Genomic DNA, 18,587 nt, shown 5'->3' with positions numbered 1-18,587 from the left:
CAAACCCCCTTTAAACCCCAAATTGAAGCCCACTTGGTGGGGCCCACCAAGGCCCACGAAATTGGCCACCTTGGCAAAGCTTCTTGGAGAAGTTTCCTCCCCCACATGGCAGACCATCCACTGCCATTGGCTGCACCCAATAGTGCCTTGATGTGAAGGAGAAATCCACTCCATCAACCTCCATCTTTCACAGCTGCTGCAAGCAGTCTCTGCCCCTCTCTATTCTCCACTTTATGTCACATATCCACCTCCAATCAAGGGTCATTCAAGCCCATAACTTCTCCCTCCAGAAGTCTAAAGTCGTGCAAGACATACTTCTCTCCATTTTATCACTTCTTTCTCCCGTTCTTAGAGAGAAACCCAAAAGAGCTCTCTCGGGCAGATTTCTGGGACTTTTTGCGTGGCCATTTACGACCCTTTGTAGGTATTTTCGCACGATGATTCCTTCACATAAGTTGTTCGTCTTTGAGTCTAGTTTCCGTGGATATATTATTAATCTCATTCCATTCTCATTTGGTGGGTCAAAATTATTTTTAACCATGGAAAGGTCATTCTGGGCGTGAAACTGGAGAGTATGTTATGTTTTGGAAGTTTTGACCAAGCTAATGGACTTATCTTGGTACAAAAATTTTATGGAGTGTTGTTAACATGTGTTTATGAATGTTAATTGAAGTTTTGTTTCATGAATAAAGCTTTTGATGATAGATTTGCTTAGAGTTAGAAACTTGAAAACTGGAAGTGGAAAAACAGTTTCTGTTTGATGAAAGTTTGAATATTTCGTTGTTTAATCTTATTCCAAAGGCTTTGATATTTTTATATGATGATCCTAAGCCTCTTATATACATGTTAGGATGTTATTTCGAAGATATTTAGTATTATTTTTAGAGATATGATTTTCTATGCAAGCGGATTTCGGTTAGGCCTAAACTTTGATGTTTTTGAGTTAGATCCATGTTTTATTAAATTTTAGCCATGTGATTTTAAGTTTGATGGTTGGATCTTCTTTAGGACACATTTTTAAACCATGTGATGTGTTAGTTTGAAGATCACATGTCTTTAAGCCATGGATCAAGAGATTGATCATAGTTAGTTGGGAAAATCAGTTTTTGTTTTGGACTAAGTTTAAAACCAAAAACTCCAAGTGTTGTTTTGTGTTTTTTGGTGAGTTTTGTTTGATGTTTTAAAGCATGTTTGATCTTAGGATGATGTTATGAATATGTTAGAAGTAAGATTTGATTTTTTTGGAATTCTTGGAGATGTTTTTATTAAGGTCAAAACTTGTGATTTAAGGTTTACTTTTTGTTAAAAAGTTTGGGTCTTTTTACAAAAAGTTTGGTATTGATAATTAGCTTTTTCTTAATGGATAGTTTTAAGGGTGTTTTTAAACTTAGGATAGGAAGATCTTTGTTACAAGATTTTGGTTTATTCATGAGTTTTGGAACTTGAAAGAATTGCAACCAAAATAAGACAAATGTCCTATGTAGGTTTCGGCCATAGTGAGTTTTTCATAGTTGTGATTGGTTTTAAATTTTTCTGAGTTGAGATTTGAGTTTGGGACAAAATTTACATGAGGAATGTAAATTTTGGTAATTTTTTGGAATTAGGATATCAAATCCTTAAGTTAGGGGGTAAAATGGTCATTTGCCCACATGTAGAGGGTAAAATGATAATTTTACTCTAAGTTGTCTCTTTTTACATTTCTAATTGTTAGTAATTAATTTCTAACTTTTAGAATAACCTTTTACAGTTCCTCGTGTTTCGCGCTTTATTCTAGTAGAACGCGACGATCGAGGTAAGTTAGCTTTTAACTTACTATCAGTTTAATGTGTATGAGTGATAAGTAAGGGAACTAAATTGTATGTATGCATGTTATCATATGTGCCATGCCAAGTCATTACATATTTATCTGTTACACAGAATTTATTCTGTCATGAATTATTCATCTGTTACAAAAGATATTCTGTCACGTATTCCTATACATTGCAAGCATGTCATGTTAAGTTAAGTATGCCATCTGTTACATGTATTTCATGTCATGTAAGATTCACTGTCACATGTTACACCATGTTATGAAATGTTGTCTGTTATATGGTATGCCATGTTACGAAATGTTGCATGTTACATGTATGCCATGTTATGAAATGTATTCTGTTACATTTATGTCTTGAAGTATGTCATGTCTGTCATCTTATGTTCATGTCATGTTATGCTACGTCAGGACTTTTGTCTTTTATGTCACGATCATGTTACGTCACGTTACGAAATGTCATGTATGCCAGTTAAGTTATTCATGTCAATCACGACCCTAAGCGCTAGGATGGGGTAATATCCTAGTGGAACTCCTTTGTTCACGCTGGAGTGTCTAAATAGGTGTGAAATTCCCTGGGTTGACGAAGTACAGTCAACAGGTTGCGAATGAGGCCTAATTAGCTGGTCACCGGAGCGCGCCAGGCACTAACGCCGATGGTGCCACACATTACGTTACGTGTGTCCACAGCAAGTGTGGCACAAACAAATAAGTCATGGGGCCACAACAACTGTGGAGCATGACACTACGTGAGACACAGCAATTGTGACACGTAGAATACGTGGGGCCACAACAACTGTGGAGTACGTATTAACGCACTCACAGCTGGTATAGAAACCTGTGATGTGATGCGGTAATCGGCAGGGACACACGGCTCAAGGGGACCTGTGTAGCACCCATATGGTCACTTTAATGATTAAGTCTATTGAATAAGATTTCAAGTTCATGTATTTCACGTTCAAGTCATGTTTCAAGTTCACGTTATGTTACGTTCAAGTTTACGTTCACGCAATCATGGTAATCCCATGAGACAAGAATATGTTTCAAGTTCATGTTATGTTATGTTCACATTTACGTTATGTTCCAAGTTCACATTTATGTTATGTCATGCTCAAGTTCATGTTCAAATTATGCATGTTCACGTTCATGTTATGTTTTAAGTCCATGTTATATTTCAAGTTCACGTTCATGCTATGTTTCAAGTCACGTTCATGCTAAGCTTCAGTTTCAGTTTAAGTTATGCCAGTTATGTTATGTTGTATGTCAAGTTATGCTATGATTACTTATGATTTGATTATGCATTCATGCTTTTACTGCCATGCATGCATCATTAACCTGTGTGGAAGTTTTCCGTTAACTTGCTGAGATTTGTAATCAAATCTCACTATGGTAGCCCCAACTACCATTCCCCCCGAATGGTAGATTTTGTTATAGGATCTGAAGGAGAACCAGGAATCGACCAACTGGAAACGGCCGACTAAGCGACGGTGCGACGTAGATGGTATTACAATAGTTACCTCAAATTACTACTTGTATTGGTGGAGTTCAATCTCCAGCACTCTTTTGATCACAACCTTATGGACTATTATTGTGATCTTAGTTGTTTAGTATGCCGTTAAGTATGAAGTATGTTTTAAGTATTTGGGATATTTTAGTTTGGTGCATAGTATTGCTACAGAAAAAAATTATCCGCTGTGAATATTGCATAATGCTAGATGCATGTTAGGAATATTGCATCTTATATGTCATGAACGGGGGCAGGTAACCTTGTGTTGCATGTCTCGACACTTCAAATGTCCGTCCGATCCCAAGCGGAATTTGGGGGCGTCACACTAAGTTTCACTAATCAAAACCCTTAACTAGAGGATCACTTTAATTCCAAGAAGAATTAAAGTGTTTTCCTTAACTCCTCTTCACTTAATGAACATTATCCACAAAGCACAATCTTGACCCATTCAACTACGCACTATACATGGCACTAAGTCAAAACATTAAAACCCTCATTTCAAGCATGTCAAAGAAACTCAAGAAATTGACTAATAGCACGCTTGGTGTCCATTAAAGGCCATTTGGTTTTGTACATGAAGGATAGATGGAAGTCATGGGTTAAGAATGAATGTACAAATGGTAGGAATTTATTTAGGAATGGAAGGGAACAAGGAAACACTGCAAATATGGAATTTTATTAAAGAAGACGTTTGACAATTTTTAAAATCATGTGGGGAGCCAACTTAAACAAAGGGCTAAAGCTCACAGGATGGTTGGTTTTGTCCCTTGTTTGCAATGGTTTTTCATACAAACAATTAACTTTGGTTGAGGAAAAGGTGCAAGGGAATAATGGGAATGAAGTGAACTGTTTTAAGCCTCAAAACAGAGTTCCTAGTAGAATTTTCTGCACCTCCATAGACAGCTAGTAGCCTTAGTGCATTCATGCCTTTAAACATCCCTTAACCAAAATCTCAACTGCATAATTAAACAATACTAGAGTTGTAGAAACTTTAGAAAAGCATCACATTTGTCTGAAAACATACTATAAACAGTAGGCATAGCACTTGGCAAACTCAAAAGTCTCAAGCAAGCTTACAAGTTCAATTAAAAATTCATAGTGGCTTACTTGGGCAATAAACCTTGAGGAATTCATGTTTAAAATTACAAACATCCTCATCTTCATTAATTTAACACATAACACAAGGACTTAACATAATTAAAATATGGTTTAAAGTCAAGAAAACACAAGGAATGGATACATAAAAAATGCCTTACAAAGCACACGGTTGGGAGCAAAACAGAGCACAACACAAAAAATATTATCCTTCCTCCATTCGGTTACCCCCAACTAGAACGATCATGAGAAAATCAGCCTAGGAACTACAAATCATTTAGCCAACACATAATTTCGAAAACCCCAAATACACGGCACGGGTTGGCTTAGCACAGTTCAATCCCCACGAAATCATGGAGAATAGAAGCATTACCTGACTTAACCTTCCTTTCAAGGTGCAAAACGAGCAACAAACAAGAAATGGAAGAAGAAATTTCGAAGCTCTCAGGCTGGCAAGGAACCTAATCTAACGTCCATGGCCTTCCCTACATCACTCTCTCTATCTGTTTCCTTTGGGAATAAGTCCATAAAGAAAATGTTCATCCCAGCTTCTTTAAAAATTTATCCATCCTGGTTTCCAAATATTTGACATTGTTTATATGAAGGCTTCCCTATTAATCCCCTTATTAGCTTTTAATCAAAGCTAGAAGGCAAAATCTTCCTCTTGAAACAGACTCATTTTAAAGAGTCTGAAATCCTCCCACAGCGCTTGGATTATTCTTCCTCCATACTCTCACCTCTATAGACTGTTGTCTTAGATCATAGAAATTCTTTACCTCAGCAAAGGACTTTCACCTTACTCTTCATAGAAGCAAAGGACCCTCCCACCCAATTAAGAGACTTCTTTTCATTCCTTTTTGCGGTTATAAAAGGATCGAGACTTGAGTTTCATTTCAACACAATTTTCTTTTTGCTTGCTTAATTATAGCATATAGCTAGCGAGGCTGATTCTGTCGTCTTTACAGGTAATTTTTTTTTTTTTTTAATTATGATATATTGTTTGATAAATTTATGTAAACTTTTAACTTTCAGTTTTGTAAATTTCACCGCTTGACAAATATTTTGTAAATCTTATTTCGTGCATTTACAACTCAAAAATATCTCTTGCATGCCAAGTCATCAGTCCAACATCCCGACTCAAAAACCTATAATCTTCCCCTTCGTCAAATAACAAGGAGTCTCATCCACCAAACTCCAAAAAATAATTGCCAATCTTGCTCATATCAATCATCTCATGTTTAATCAGTTGCACAAAATGATAGTATTCTCTAAGATCATTGATATTCACTCAAGATATCACTCATGATCATTATTTTTCACCTGTTTTTTATTACTATTCAATATTTTATTATTCATTTTTCATTACTTTTTTTACCTACAACAATCTCAACAGGCACTACTAAGTGTAATTAAATTATAGTAAAAATTCCAGTTTTGGTGCTAGTAATGGAAGAATTATATATTTAGTTTGTGGGGTTTGTAAAAATTTGGAATTTTTACTGGTTATTTTGGACGTTGTATCACCGACAGGCTTCAAGTTTGAGTACTCAACTCCGTCGGCATCATTCGATCGGCAAGTGATCAAGCTGAGGAGGTTAGTGTTTAGCTAGTACTTTTTCTTCTTTTATTGTATGCTAAATTACTTTAACTATTTTTCACGTAGTCACGTACATGATGATGATTTTCTCTTGCTGGAAGGCATACATAGTGCCTGAAGGAAGGTACTGATGCGATAACATAATAATTAATGAATATACTTGATGGCTGTTTTGTCTCGATCCAGGCATATAAAGAGTGAGATTATTCTGCATGAGTTTCCGGAAAGAGTTATTCTGGGCATCAGCCCATAGCTGCAGCACACCCGTGCTGTGGTTTTTTTTTTTTTTTTTTTTCCACTCAATCAATGGAGTGTGCTGCGGCTGCAGCACACAGTAGGCTGCAATATATATTTTCTCTTCCGGAAATATGGTACGATGTAATTAGCTAGGTTAGTTTAGGTGGAGTTTGGATATTAAGATAAAATGAGATGATTTTAAATTAAAATTAAAATGTAAAATAAAATATTATTATTATTTGGAGATTTAAAAAAATTAAATTATTTATTATATTTTATATGAGAATTTGATAAAATTATAATTATAAGATTAGACGAGATAAAATACTTTCACTATCCAAACGAGACGTCTCCAAGCATCTGTACTTTTCTTTTCCCTCATAGAGCATTCAGGTTGATATAGCCAAAATTTTAGTCAAATTTTGAATAAAATGTCACATTTTGCCTTTTGGCTACACATTCAAAATTTTAATCCCAAATTAGGCATTTCACTTATTTCTTTACTAATCATAAAATATTATTAGTAATTTTTAATTTCTCTAGTTTTTTATCTACTATTTAATGTATATCTTTTATATATCTATTTTGAATTAGCCTTTTATTTTAGCTTTCAAAATTTTCAATAATCTACATATATATCAAATTACATAAAACCTATCCAACAACCATAAATTAACTTCATTGTCAAACACAATTTCATAAAAAAATATGTACGTATATATGAAATTAATTATTGTTAAGTACGTATTTTCTCTATGTGTGTATATATTTATATGTATGTCCGTGTATATTCATCCACAAAATCGCAAAATATATGCCATCTGGCCAAAGCCAATACAGCCACGGTCAAAGGTCTAAGCACTCGCATTCACCAAATATTTTGTACGTACTGCCTCCCCTCCTAGCTTTAGTTCACAATACCAATAGGTTTTGAATGAGACCAAGGTAAACGAGAATCTAGTGATTGCTACTAACTTAATGCTCAAACTATAATAAGCCATAACACATGCATGAAATCTAGGAAAAAAAATATATATATATATTACCTAGAGAAATTCTAGTTGTTCCGACTGCAAACCAAAATTCATTGCATAAAAACTTTTTCAAAAAAATAAAAAAGAAACTCATGATGCCGAAAACAGAGATAAAGTGATAGCCACAAGTACCTTAAATATGAAACTCAAAATCCCTTACAAAATCACTAGAGCAACCAGCAAGTCCATTACAAAATCTCAATAAACCACCAGCAAGTCAATTACAAAATCAAAATAATGTTCAACTCTAAATAAGCCACTAGCAAATAACACACCATTACAAAATAAGCCACCAACAAGTCCACCAGTAAGTCCACCATTACAATTGGAGGCTAGACAAGTCCAATCAAAATAAATCACCAGCAAGCAAACAAACTATGTATGAGATAGAGACCTATTCCTTTACTCCTCAATGATCTCCATTTGAAAATTATTGAAATACTCTTGCTGCACGGCATTCGTGGAATCAATGTCCAATTTCATAATTTCTATAAATTTTTCTCTTCTTAAGATGTATTAACTCAGATCTATCCTTGTCAGCCTTGATTATCTCTTCTCCTCTCCATCATTGATGTCTTCCTATCATCACTCGTCGCTTAAGACCTCGTCACTCATGTATTTATTTAGAATAAATTGTAAGGTCAAGGTTCAAATTCACGAATTCTATTTGTAACACTCGGATCCAATCAAGCTCAAATTTTATTTATTTATTTATTCTTTTTTTTCACACGTTAACTTCCCCGCATGTTTTATTTTTTATTTTATTTATTTCATCTATTTTATTTTTCACCCCTAAGTCTTCCTCTCGTCCATAGCATGCATGGTCTTGCACGTCTCTAGTGTATTTTTATCCACTCCATGCACACACACGACTCTATTTCCGTCCGCACTCACGTCTCCCTCATATCTCTAGGGTTTTCGCATAATATATTTACACACACATTAGTCATGCTTAGAGAAACTGCTCTGTTATGTTCGCTGCCGCCAACCATATTTTTTTCCTCAGCCTCCTGTCGCACGAATCAGCCTCTCCTAGTCCGACACCCATCTCTCCATTGTACACAACCACTACCCAGGGCTCAAAGCCTCCACCGTGCACCGCCCAGAACTCTCATTGCCCCCATACGAAACCGACGCAACCCATGCATAACTCCCTCTCATTCACTGCCTCTCCGCGTTCCCGACTCTATGCTCATCAACTTTGCCACCATAAGCCTCCACCACAAACCACCAACATCGTAAGATAGCCACTACAGAACATTCCTCCGCCTTGGTTATGTAAACCCACCCCAAGCTGTGCAGCACCCCAACCGCTGGCCAAGCTGTAACGCAACGCGGTTTGTTTCTCCGAGACGACGCTGTCCTGCCACATGAACTCATAGACAGCAACTCCTCCTTACAAACAACGCACCACCCTCCAGGCCGTCCTCACCGCCACGAAAAGTCAACCACCGTCACCTAGCCGTTGAAGGAGGAACACACACGACATACTCTATTTTCCCACTCCCAAAACAGAGTAGTCCTTGCTCAAGCCATTCCACTGAGCTCCTCCGCTAGCCTTTCCCTCTCCTTGTGCCCCTCGGTTTTTCAGCCACGTTACAAGATGAAAGCCACAGCATGTAGCTCTCGACCAGTTGCACGCCTTCTCTCTATCCCATGGTGAGCTCTCTCCCCTTCCGCATGCCAAACTCCCTCCTTCTCTCACTCATATTTTCATCGTGTTTCTCTCTCTCACTTCCAGTGCTCTGCCGAGATCACCACCACTACGTTGCTAAGCTTCTAGCCCCTTGTTGTGTCGCACGCTGCCGCGTGATTCCTTCGTGAGTAAGCCCCTGCCATGCAAGTTATCTGTTTACGTAGGTTTTTCTTGGTTTTCAAAGAATTGAAAGAAATTACATTAGTGCCCTTTTACTACATGTTATATTAATGTGCTTTTAAATTTTTATTATGTATTAGTACACTCCTATATAATTAGGATTACAAAAATCACTTAAGTATTTTAACAGGTTATTAAGTAAAGATTTATTTTAAGAGTAAAAAATATTAGAGTAATGTTATTTTTACATTTTAGATATGATTTAGTCTATTTAAAAATAGTTATGGTTTATTTTAAAATATTTTGGGATAATTATATTATCTAGTATTAAACTTTATAGTTTGTTTTCAATAATAAATAGGTCAAACTTTAAATGTTTTATTCATAGTTATTAAATCAACATTGACGATTTTAGAAAGTGATGATTTGTAATTTTAGGTTTTGAGGAATTAAATAAGTTAGTTTAGAAGCTTAGGATTAAATATCGAAATACGTGATTAATTGAAAATTTATGAGAATTACGTTATTATGTTATAGGTGACAATTAATAATTATTCGGCACTTTGAGAAAATTCCTGAAAAGCTAAGAAGTCCAGGTAAGCGAGGTTCCTATGCTAGACTTTGCATAAAATAAAATAAAATGAGGTAGCTTTTTAAAATATGCATGTTTGTTTTGGAAAGAAATCAGAAAACAACCATAGATATATGTTCTGCATATGCATGAAAGCTGTATAAGAGAAATTATTTTCTGTCATGACTGGTGTAGACATGAGTTTATTTGTGCATTATGTTTCTGATCATGCAAAAAGAGCGAATATGAAAATCTAAAAGTTTTTGTTGTGAATAAATGAAGATATTTTGATTCCGTTTATTTTGAACATGTGAAATTATCTGAAGATATTCAGTTTTTGACTTTTGATATGAAGTGGCATCTGAAAACATTGGCATGAGATTCTAATTTTGTATTTTGATTAAGTCTGATTATCATGTTCTGTTTGATGTTCTATTACGGCCTAGCCACGGGTGATAATAGTGGATACGGCTTAACCACGGGTTATAATAGTAGATACGGCCCTTCCATGGGTTATAATGGTGGTTTATAACCCTACCACGGGGGGTTAAACATGGTATACGGCCCAACCACGGGTGATAATAGTGGATACGACCCTTTCACGGGTTATAATGGTAGTTTATAACCCTACCACGGGAGTTAAATATGGTATACGACCTAACCACAGGTTGTAATAGTGGATACGACCCTTCCACGGGTTATAATAGTGGTTTATAATCCTACCACAGGGGTTAAACATGGTATATGTCCCAATGTAATGCTCTGACTGATGAAGATGAGGTCTCAGATTTTGATATACCAAATGATTTTTTGAATAAGAATATTTTTCTAAAAATTTCGCTATGATATTTTTGTAACATGTTTTGATATTTGCATTTTGAAAGTAAATGTTTCTATCTCTGCATTCTGAAGGTAAACATTTTGTTTTACATTTTGGATTCTGAAAATACTCGTGTTTACATACTAGTATATGTTATCTGCTTACTGAGTTATTGATAACTCACTCCTTATCACCAAATATTTTTTAGATAGTTTTGATACATCAGCTGGAAGTCAAGAGGAAGGTTTGATGATCATAGAGGAATAAGTGTCAGAGGGTACAAGTTTATTGGAGAGTCGTATTTATTAGGTTTATGATTTTATGTTATTTGATATTTGGAGTCCTAGATATTTCTAAATATTTATGGAGTTTTTTTTTTTAATTATCTCATTGAGGTATTTTTTGGTGTCCTGATAGAGGAACATATATTTTGGATTGAATAAATGGATTTGTACTTTTTGGGAATATTGGAGTATTTAAATATGTTATGGAAGTTGGATTCAGGTTACAAAAGATAACTCTTCAGACCTCTGGGAACGGGGCGCTACACTATTCAAATACCATGCAAGTGAAATTAATCCTTGTCCTGAAAGACTTAAGTCAAAGGGAAGAGATAAAATTTACTTATTTATAATTATAACAGGAAATTGAAATGCATGTCATGATGTCTATATATCTTTCGAGTTTCATCTAATTGCATATATATTTCTTGATTTCGACAGATTGAACATGGCAACAAGTATGCTTTCAAGCACAATAGTTCGTGAGGTTCTTAGAAATGACAATTACGCGAATTGGAGTGCTTGCATTAAAAACTATCTCTTGGCTCAAGATCTTTGGGATATTTTCGAAACAACCACAGAACCTCCAAAACCAGAAGATGATGCAGTGGAATTCAAAGCTTGGAGGAAGAAGAATGCTACAGCTTTGCATGCAATTCAGATTTCATGTGGGGTGGAAATACAATCTCAAATCAATGATATCAGTTCTGCTAAAACTGTTTGGGATATGTTGCCTAAATTAGTGCACCAACCGAAAGGACCTAGTGATAACTCAGTGGCTGAGCAGGGAAACTCGTTGAATATCCCATCCAGTAATGTTCACGAGGATGGATCAATGGTTGCACCTGATCAAAAGGTTGAACCTGGAAGCTCCTCAAACAACCCAGGTCTCTCTGTCTCTCTCTCTCAAGCAATATTAACATTATTGAACAAAAAAAAAAAACATAAGATTACAATTAGGGACAAGGAAGACAAAATGATGACATGCCCATTATTGAACCAGATGTTTTCTCCTTTTTCTTTTATCGTTTATTGTTGTTTGTGCAAAGTTACGGCAAATTTGATTAAATTGTACCGTGAAAGCAAGATTTTGTGATTACCTTTTAGGAGTAATTTTCTTGTTACTATTAACAGAACTAAAACAAGGTCAAGATATAAAATACAAAATGTCACTACATGAATTTTGCGATAATTGACTTACACACACATATATCATCTATTTCAAAAACAATTTTAATAATAAAATAGAAGCATAAGCCATGGAGGTATGTAGGCTTACTATAGGTGAATGTGATATACTCGAGCGGATCATCGAGATTGGCTGGAAGCCTCTAAGACATGCTTGAGGATGTTCTCAAAGATTGGCTTGTGGAGGTCCCTTCGAGTAAAATCTTTCCCTTTTAAGCTAGACATGCCGAGTGTGTATACATGAAGATAGACCAACACAAAAAATCACTTTGTCTTCAAAGTAGGTGTACTTAGAAATAGAGATAGAGATGTTGGTACCAACATAATAGTAGAGACCATAGTTTATACCATGTTATATATTGGTTTTCATATACTAAAATAGATAACCTAAATATTTTAGAAGTCATATTCCATTGTCTAGACGCTTAGAGTAATATTATAACCAAAAACAAATGAGACTAATACTTGCGTGCATGGTTTGACATTGAACCCTGCGACCATAGTCTAGATCTAGAAGAGAAATTCACTATATATTAATCGAATATGCGCAAAATACAATGTAGTCTTGATTTTTTCCTTTGTTAGAAGTTGAAATAAGTCAGAATTTAAATCAATGATTTTAATGACAACACATTGCATGTGCTGACCGGATGAGAATATTACACAATTCTCTGTTTTGTTGCGAGCTTATTTGCTACACGTCCTGCAAGCAGCTCATTGCACGTTTGATCGTTGATTGAAAATTCATATGATATTCAAGCAATTTTTGTGACTTAATTTACAGTTCTTTTTTCCAAGTGATTAGGAATTTAGGAGAGAGACATAGATTTGAATTCATACTAAACTTTCAGTGCGCGCTAGCTAGAGATCACGTTTTAGGCATATATGTTTCCTCCCTAAACATGGTATGCTTCTTGTTCGTACTAACTCTAATGATCATCTAATTTACATACACACACATATCATCATGATGTACTCAACTCTGACATGCATCTAGCAGCCCCAAACGAATAAATAGTTTCATTTCATTTTATTATAAGAAAACAAGCAAAACTTGGCGCAGGGAGGCAAAACATAATTAATACTTGGAACGCGGACTACTATATGGGGTATGCGCCACTACACAAGGCTTTGCAAAGTGGTGATTGGAATTCTGCAAAAGAATTCCTTAAGCTCCAACCCAATTCAATGACCGCAAAAATTACTACTTTGGGCAAGACTGCTCTTCACTTGTCTGTTGAGGCGGGACATGTCCATATAGTGGAAGCGTTGGTGGAGGAAATGTCGGAAGATGACTTGGAAGTACAAGACAATTTCGGTGACACAGCTCTACTGGAGACAACATATAGTGGACAGTACAAGATGGCGGAGTGCATGCTTAGAAAGAACAAAAGGTTGGTCAGCATGGGAAGAGCTAACACCGATGGGTTCCATATGCTTCCAGTTGTTATGGCTATTTCAAATGGATATATAAAAATGGCTCGATATCTTTATTCTCTCACTCCGCTGGAAGATCTAATTCCAGAAAAGGGCAGGAGCGGTTCAACACTTTGTACCCAAGCTATATATACCAGAGCTTTAGGTACGTACGTACGTACGTACGTAACAACTTTATCTTCGTCAAACATATATATATCATCTCCACTACAATTATTATAAGTCCTATCTGGGTTTTTTTTTTTTTTTAATTATTGTTTTATGTACAACACAACGTACAGATATTGCTTTGGATCTAATCCGGCGCTGTCCACGTATGGTTCTTGCTCCGGACAAAGAGAACTACAGCCCTTTATACGCATTGGCTGCTATGGAGTACGCATTCCCAAGTGGAAATCGTCTCGTGTTTTGGAAACGATGGATCTACTCTTGTGAGTATACGCCCACTCTTCTTTCTGTTACTCCTTTTTTTTCCCTCTCTTTCATCAAATTGTTCCAGTATTATAATGAGCACAGCAATGATCGATCATGAATTTAAGTACTATTCTTAAAAGGATTACATGCAAGGCGTAATATCACGTTATTTTGAGTACTAAAGTTCACTTAAAATTCTGAAATCCTGCTTCTTCTATTTCTGTTACTTTTTTATATATATACACACGTACCTGACGTAGTAGGCAAGTATTGCATGCATTAATAATTTGGCTTAAGCATTTGATAATTAATAATTTTGTGATTCATTGACATTTATATGATCTGAAAGGTATACACATTCAATCGGCAAATGGTACGACTACCAATGAAGTTCATTTGATAATTCAAAAAGACGAGGGACGCCAAAGCGATGCAGTAAAAACTAACAGATCATCAGGTACGTACGTACGTAGTACTTAAGGTTTTCATTTGCAGTAAGGATCATATTTTGCACGTACAGCTTCATTTCTCTGATCTTGTGGTGTTAACTAGCATAGCTTATGTAACGCTCTGTTCTCGAAGATTCGGAGAGTTAACTCTTAATACCTCAAATCAACTTAAATAGTACAACTATAAAATCTGGAAAATCTAATAAAATATTAATCAATTTAATCAATCCAAATATCTAAGTTTCTCCATGGGGACAAGAAAGAAAATCTCAATAACATAAATTAAAAACTCTCCAAAACTCAAAATTATCCTTAACTCATCAAATCAAAATACCCAAAAAATAAATTCAGTTTACTAACTACGACTCTTAAATAAGCACTTGTACCCACAGACACTTATTCCACTCTGATCATCACACCTGCTAAAACTTCCTACTTTTGTTCTCCAGCTGAACCATCAAAATTATCTGAAAAATATATAGAGATAAGGGGTGAGTTATCAACAACTCAGTAAACAAAGAACATATATCAGTGTGTAAACATGAGCATTTACAGAAATCAAAATGCAGAACAAAACATTTTCATTTTCAGAGTGCGGAAGCAAAACATGTTATCAAAATATCAGAGCAAAGATTTAGAAAAAATTTCATTAAAAAATATTCTTTGGCATAGCATAAATGATCATTATCATTATCAGAACATCATATCAGAACAAAGGCCATGTATAACCCCCGTGGTAGGGTTGTGCATCTGCAGATAGTCAAGTAGAACATAAATCACTCTGTCACCAAATTGTGCACTCAAAACAGAGACCACTACTATAACCCGTGGTAGGGCCATATCCACTATTATTACCCGTGGTTGGGCCGTATCCACTATTATAACCCATGGTTGGGCTGTATCCACTATTGTAACCCGTGGTTGGGCCGTATGCCATTATTAGCACCCGTGGCAGGGCCGTAACTGAACAGAACGGAAACATAATCAAATTCAGAATCAGAGAGTCATGCCAAAGGTTTTCAAAAATCAAGTCTTATCCAAACAGAGTACTGAACAAAATCTCCAGAACATAACAAAATCATATCACAACATAATTTATGCACAAATTTCATATTCGCTCTCTTTTTCAAAGTTCAGAAACAGAATGTCAAAAATAAGTTCATGTCTACACCAGTCATGACAGAAAATACTTTCTTTTTAAACAGAATCTCATGAGTAATGCAGAACAAATAAACGTGTGAAGAAAACAAAATAGAATAAAATGAACTAAAAAATAAATAAAAAATTGAGCTTGATCGGGTCTGGTGTTACAACTTAAGTTCTCATGCATTGTCTACCCGACCTAACATTACTCATTTCATCTCAGTAAGGATAAAAGAATTGAGCTCCTCCCTCTAGATCTCTAACCCGAGTAGAGGTTTTTTCTTTCCTGGCTCTATACTGGTGGTCTAAACCCCTATTTTCTATACTGTCGGACTCCAATTCTCACAATGGAGGAGAATCTAGAGGAACTATATAAACGATTGGCTCTTTCGGATCAGGAACAAGAGGAGATTCAAGTGGAGACTCATAAGCTGGAAGATGCCTTCAGTTGTGGAAGGTTATGCTTGATCACACAAGTATTAACAGCGCGGCATTACAATAGATCAAAAGCTTTTAAACAGAAGATGAAGAGGATTTGGAAGCTGATGAAGAATATTAGGTTTCAAGATTTGACAGCCACGTTAAGTCTTGTTCAATTTGGTGATATCAAAGATAAGAAGCGAGTGGTCCGTAATGGTCCTTGGTATTTTGACAAACACTTGGTATTGCTGAAAGAGGTGGAAGGACCTCAACCTCCACCAGATATGACTTACAGAGGCCCTGTTTTGGGTTCACCTGCATGGGTTACCTCTTGAAGCAAGGAATGAGTATATTGGTGAGCGTATAGGAAGAAGGATCAATGAGGTCGTGGAAGTGGATTTTATGGCAAGGGAAATGGTATGGGGAGAGTTTATGCGAGTAATAATAAAGGTGGATATAACATAGCCCCTGCTCAGGGGGAACATGATAAATTTTGGTTTGGGGACAACAGAGTGGATTAGATTCTCATATGAGTGCCTTCCAAACTTCTACTATTGCTGCAGTCGGTTGGGCCACGTGCATAAGGAATGTGAGTTGGGGAGGTCAGCATAGGGTAGAGACGACAAATACGAGTCCCCTATGGCATATGGATGAGAGCAGATGGCTATGGAAGTAGAGGTGGGGAATGACGACAGAAAGTTTTTGCCAATAGGGAGGTAGTTCCAATGGCTACTCCGGGGACTGTTAGAAATGAAGATGGCAGTACGACAGATATGCCGATACAATCAACACAGGAGGAAGGAGATGATGACATGGAGGGTTCCAAAATCGTGGGGAATATTCCAGCAGAGGAGGGGCACCAATGGAATGCAGACGGATGAGGTGGTTACGGAATGCATGCAATGTGGGCACAAAAGGACAGAAGAAGTGGTGGTTACGAAATTCAGGCAAAAAGGTGAGGGATTGATGCAGAGAGATGAGATGTCATTGCTAAAAAAACAAAGGGGCTGTAGTTGTGGGGAAGAGCCCAGGGACTGTGGTGAAGAGTCTAGTAACACAAAGTAAGCCTGATGAAAAGGAAGACCTAGTCACAAAGGAAGGGCTCGATGTAGTGTTCTTACAAGAAACCAGACTAGAAGCTCATGCTATGGAGAAATGTAAGTTTAAACTTGGTTTTATGAATTGCTTAGCTGTTGATTGTGAAGGAAGAAGTAGTGGAATTGTACTATTGTGGAAAAAAGATATTAAGCTTACTATTTTGAGTTACTCTAGGAATCATATTGATGCCTGTATTAAAACTAAGGGGTCTCATAGAAATGGTGATGAGTGTTGGTTTATCACGGGTGTATATGGGCATCCTGATACAAAGTATAGGCATGTGGTTTGGGATTTGATTAAATCTTTATACATAATAGAAGGGGTAGTTTTTGGTGATTTTAACTAAATAGTAAGCCTCAATGAGAAAAGGGGAGGTAGGAGGAGGCTTGAAAAACAAATGGGGGAGTTTAGGGATATGATTAATCAATGTGCCTTAAGAGATTTAGGCTTTAAAAGGCAACAATTTAATTGGTGAAATGGGAGAGAGGGGGTGCAATGTATCAGTGAAAGACTAGATCGTTTTCTGGCAAACACCCTGTGGCGCCCCCGACCCCCATGTAAGGAAAACACGGGAATCGAGACGCCGGGATGATGACAACACGGTCACACATCCCAACGAAAGTGCCAAGTGTGTGTACATGCAACAGTGGACAACAACAACAACGCAGCGGATTAGTCAACTAAGTACCAGAATTTAAATACAAGTAAACATCAGTAAGGATTTAAAAACAATTATACAGTCATCCAAAATAAGTTAACACATGTCCCAAAAATACAAAGGGTAAAATAAGATAACAATAACCAGTGATCCCAGATCACTCCTCGGGCGGAGCCGTCTCCTCAGGCTCGCCCTCCTCCTCCTCATCTGCATCAAAATCTGCGTTACCACAAAATGGTACCGCAGGTAAGTATAACCCAAAAATAATCTCAGGAATAAAATGCATTTAATACAACTAACATGCATGCATATGATGAAATATGCATTTTTTCTCAAAACATCATTTTCCCCGAAAATGATAATTTTCCAACACACGCCAAAATCCGCTTTGGCCCAAAAATAATCCGTAAAACATTTTCCCAGAAAATGAATTACACAAAATCCAACACACGCTATTTTCCCAGAAAATAGTCCATTTAATCCGTCAATACCCTATGCACCATGGCCTCCCCTAGGGACCATCCGCACGTCCTGGCTTCGTAGCGATGCCCAGTTCCGCGCCCAGCGCGTACATGGCCGAGCACCCACTACGCAACGAGCGATGCCCAGTTCCGCGCCCAGCGCGTACATGGCCAGACATCCTCTAGTCCCCGCCAGCAGAAGGACCACGGAGTCGGCACGAATCTCTCGTCCGATCCCATTGTCGCCCAGCGACAATCCAGGGGACGTTACTCAGTTTATTCCGCTCCCGAGTAACCAGAGGAGCTCCACCGAGATAATGCCCCATCTCGGCTTGGGGTCGTGATACGCACGCACCCAAATTCCATTCTCACATGAAAACCCAGTTTTCATAAACACATGAACATGAATGCAATACACGAAAACCCAGTTTTCCTTTACAAACATGAACATGCATGAAATGCACATGAACCAACCAATCCAAATCCATCAATAACCAATAACCAATAACCAATAACCAATCCAATCCAATCAAACCAACTCCAATCACAACTCC

General features: G+C 36.9%; 1 protein-coding gene across 1 annotated transcript; it reads left to right on the top strand.

The window, feature by feature from the left end:
* The first annotated feature begins 5,339 nt into the window (after window positions 1-5,339).
* On the top strand, window positions 5,340-14,338 carry LOC108990288. The gene is made up of 7 exons (XM_035691492.1): window positions 5,340-5,374; window positions 5,940-6,003; window positions 11,207-11,652; window positions 13,017-13,535; window positions 13,672-13,821; window positions 14,154-14,261; window positions 14,325-14,338. The coding sequence occupies exons 3-7, from the start codon at window positions 11,214-11,216 to the stop codon at window positions 14,336-14,338; spliced, it is 1,230 nt and encodes a 409-aa protein (XP_035547385.1). The 5' UTR covers window positions 5,340-5,374; window positions 5,940-6,003; window positions 11,207-11,213.
* The last annotated feature ends 4,249 nt before the right edge of the window (window positions 14,339-18,587 follow it).

This window comes from Juglans regia, chromosome 7 (assembly GCF_001411555.2).
Source record: "Juglans regia cultivar Chandler chromosome 7, Walnut 2.0, whole genome shotgun sequence".
Taxonomy (NCBI): domain Eukaryota; kingdom Viridiplantae; phylum Streptophyta; class Magnoliopsida; order Fagales; family Juglandaceae; genus Juglans; species Juglans regia.
This window is presented reverse-complemented; position numbering and strand designations above follow the sequence as displayed.

Excerpts from the sequence above, each read along its gene's own strand:
- LOC108990288 (XM_035691492.1), top strand. The coding sequence starts at position 11,214 with ATGGCAACAAGTATGCTTTCAAGCACAATAGTTCGTGAGGTTCTTAGA. Across the intron at positions 13,536-13,671 it reads TATATATACCAGAGCTTTAG|ATATTGCTTTGGATCTAATC; the intron begins GTACGTACGTAC and ends CACAACGTACAG. Across the intron at positions 13,822-14,153 it reads GAAACGATGGATCTACTCTT|GTATACACATTCAATCGGCA; the intron begins GTGAGTATACGC and ends ATGATCTGAAAG.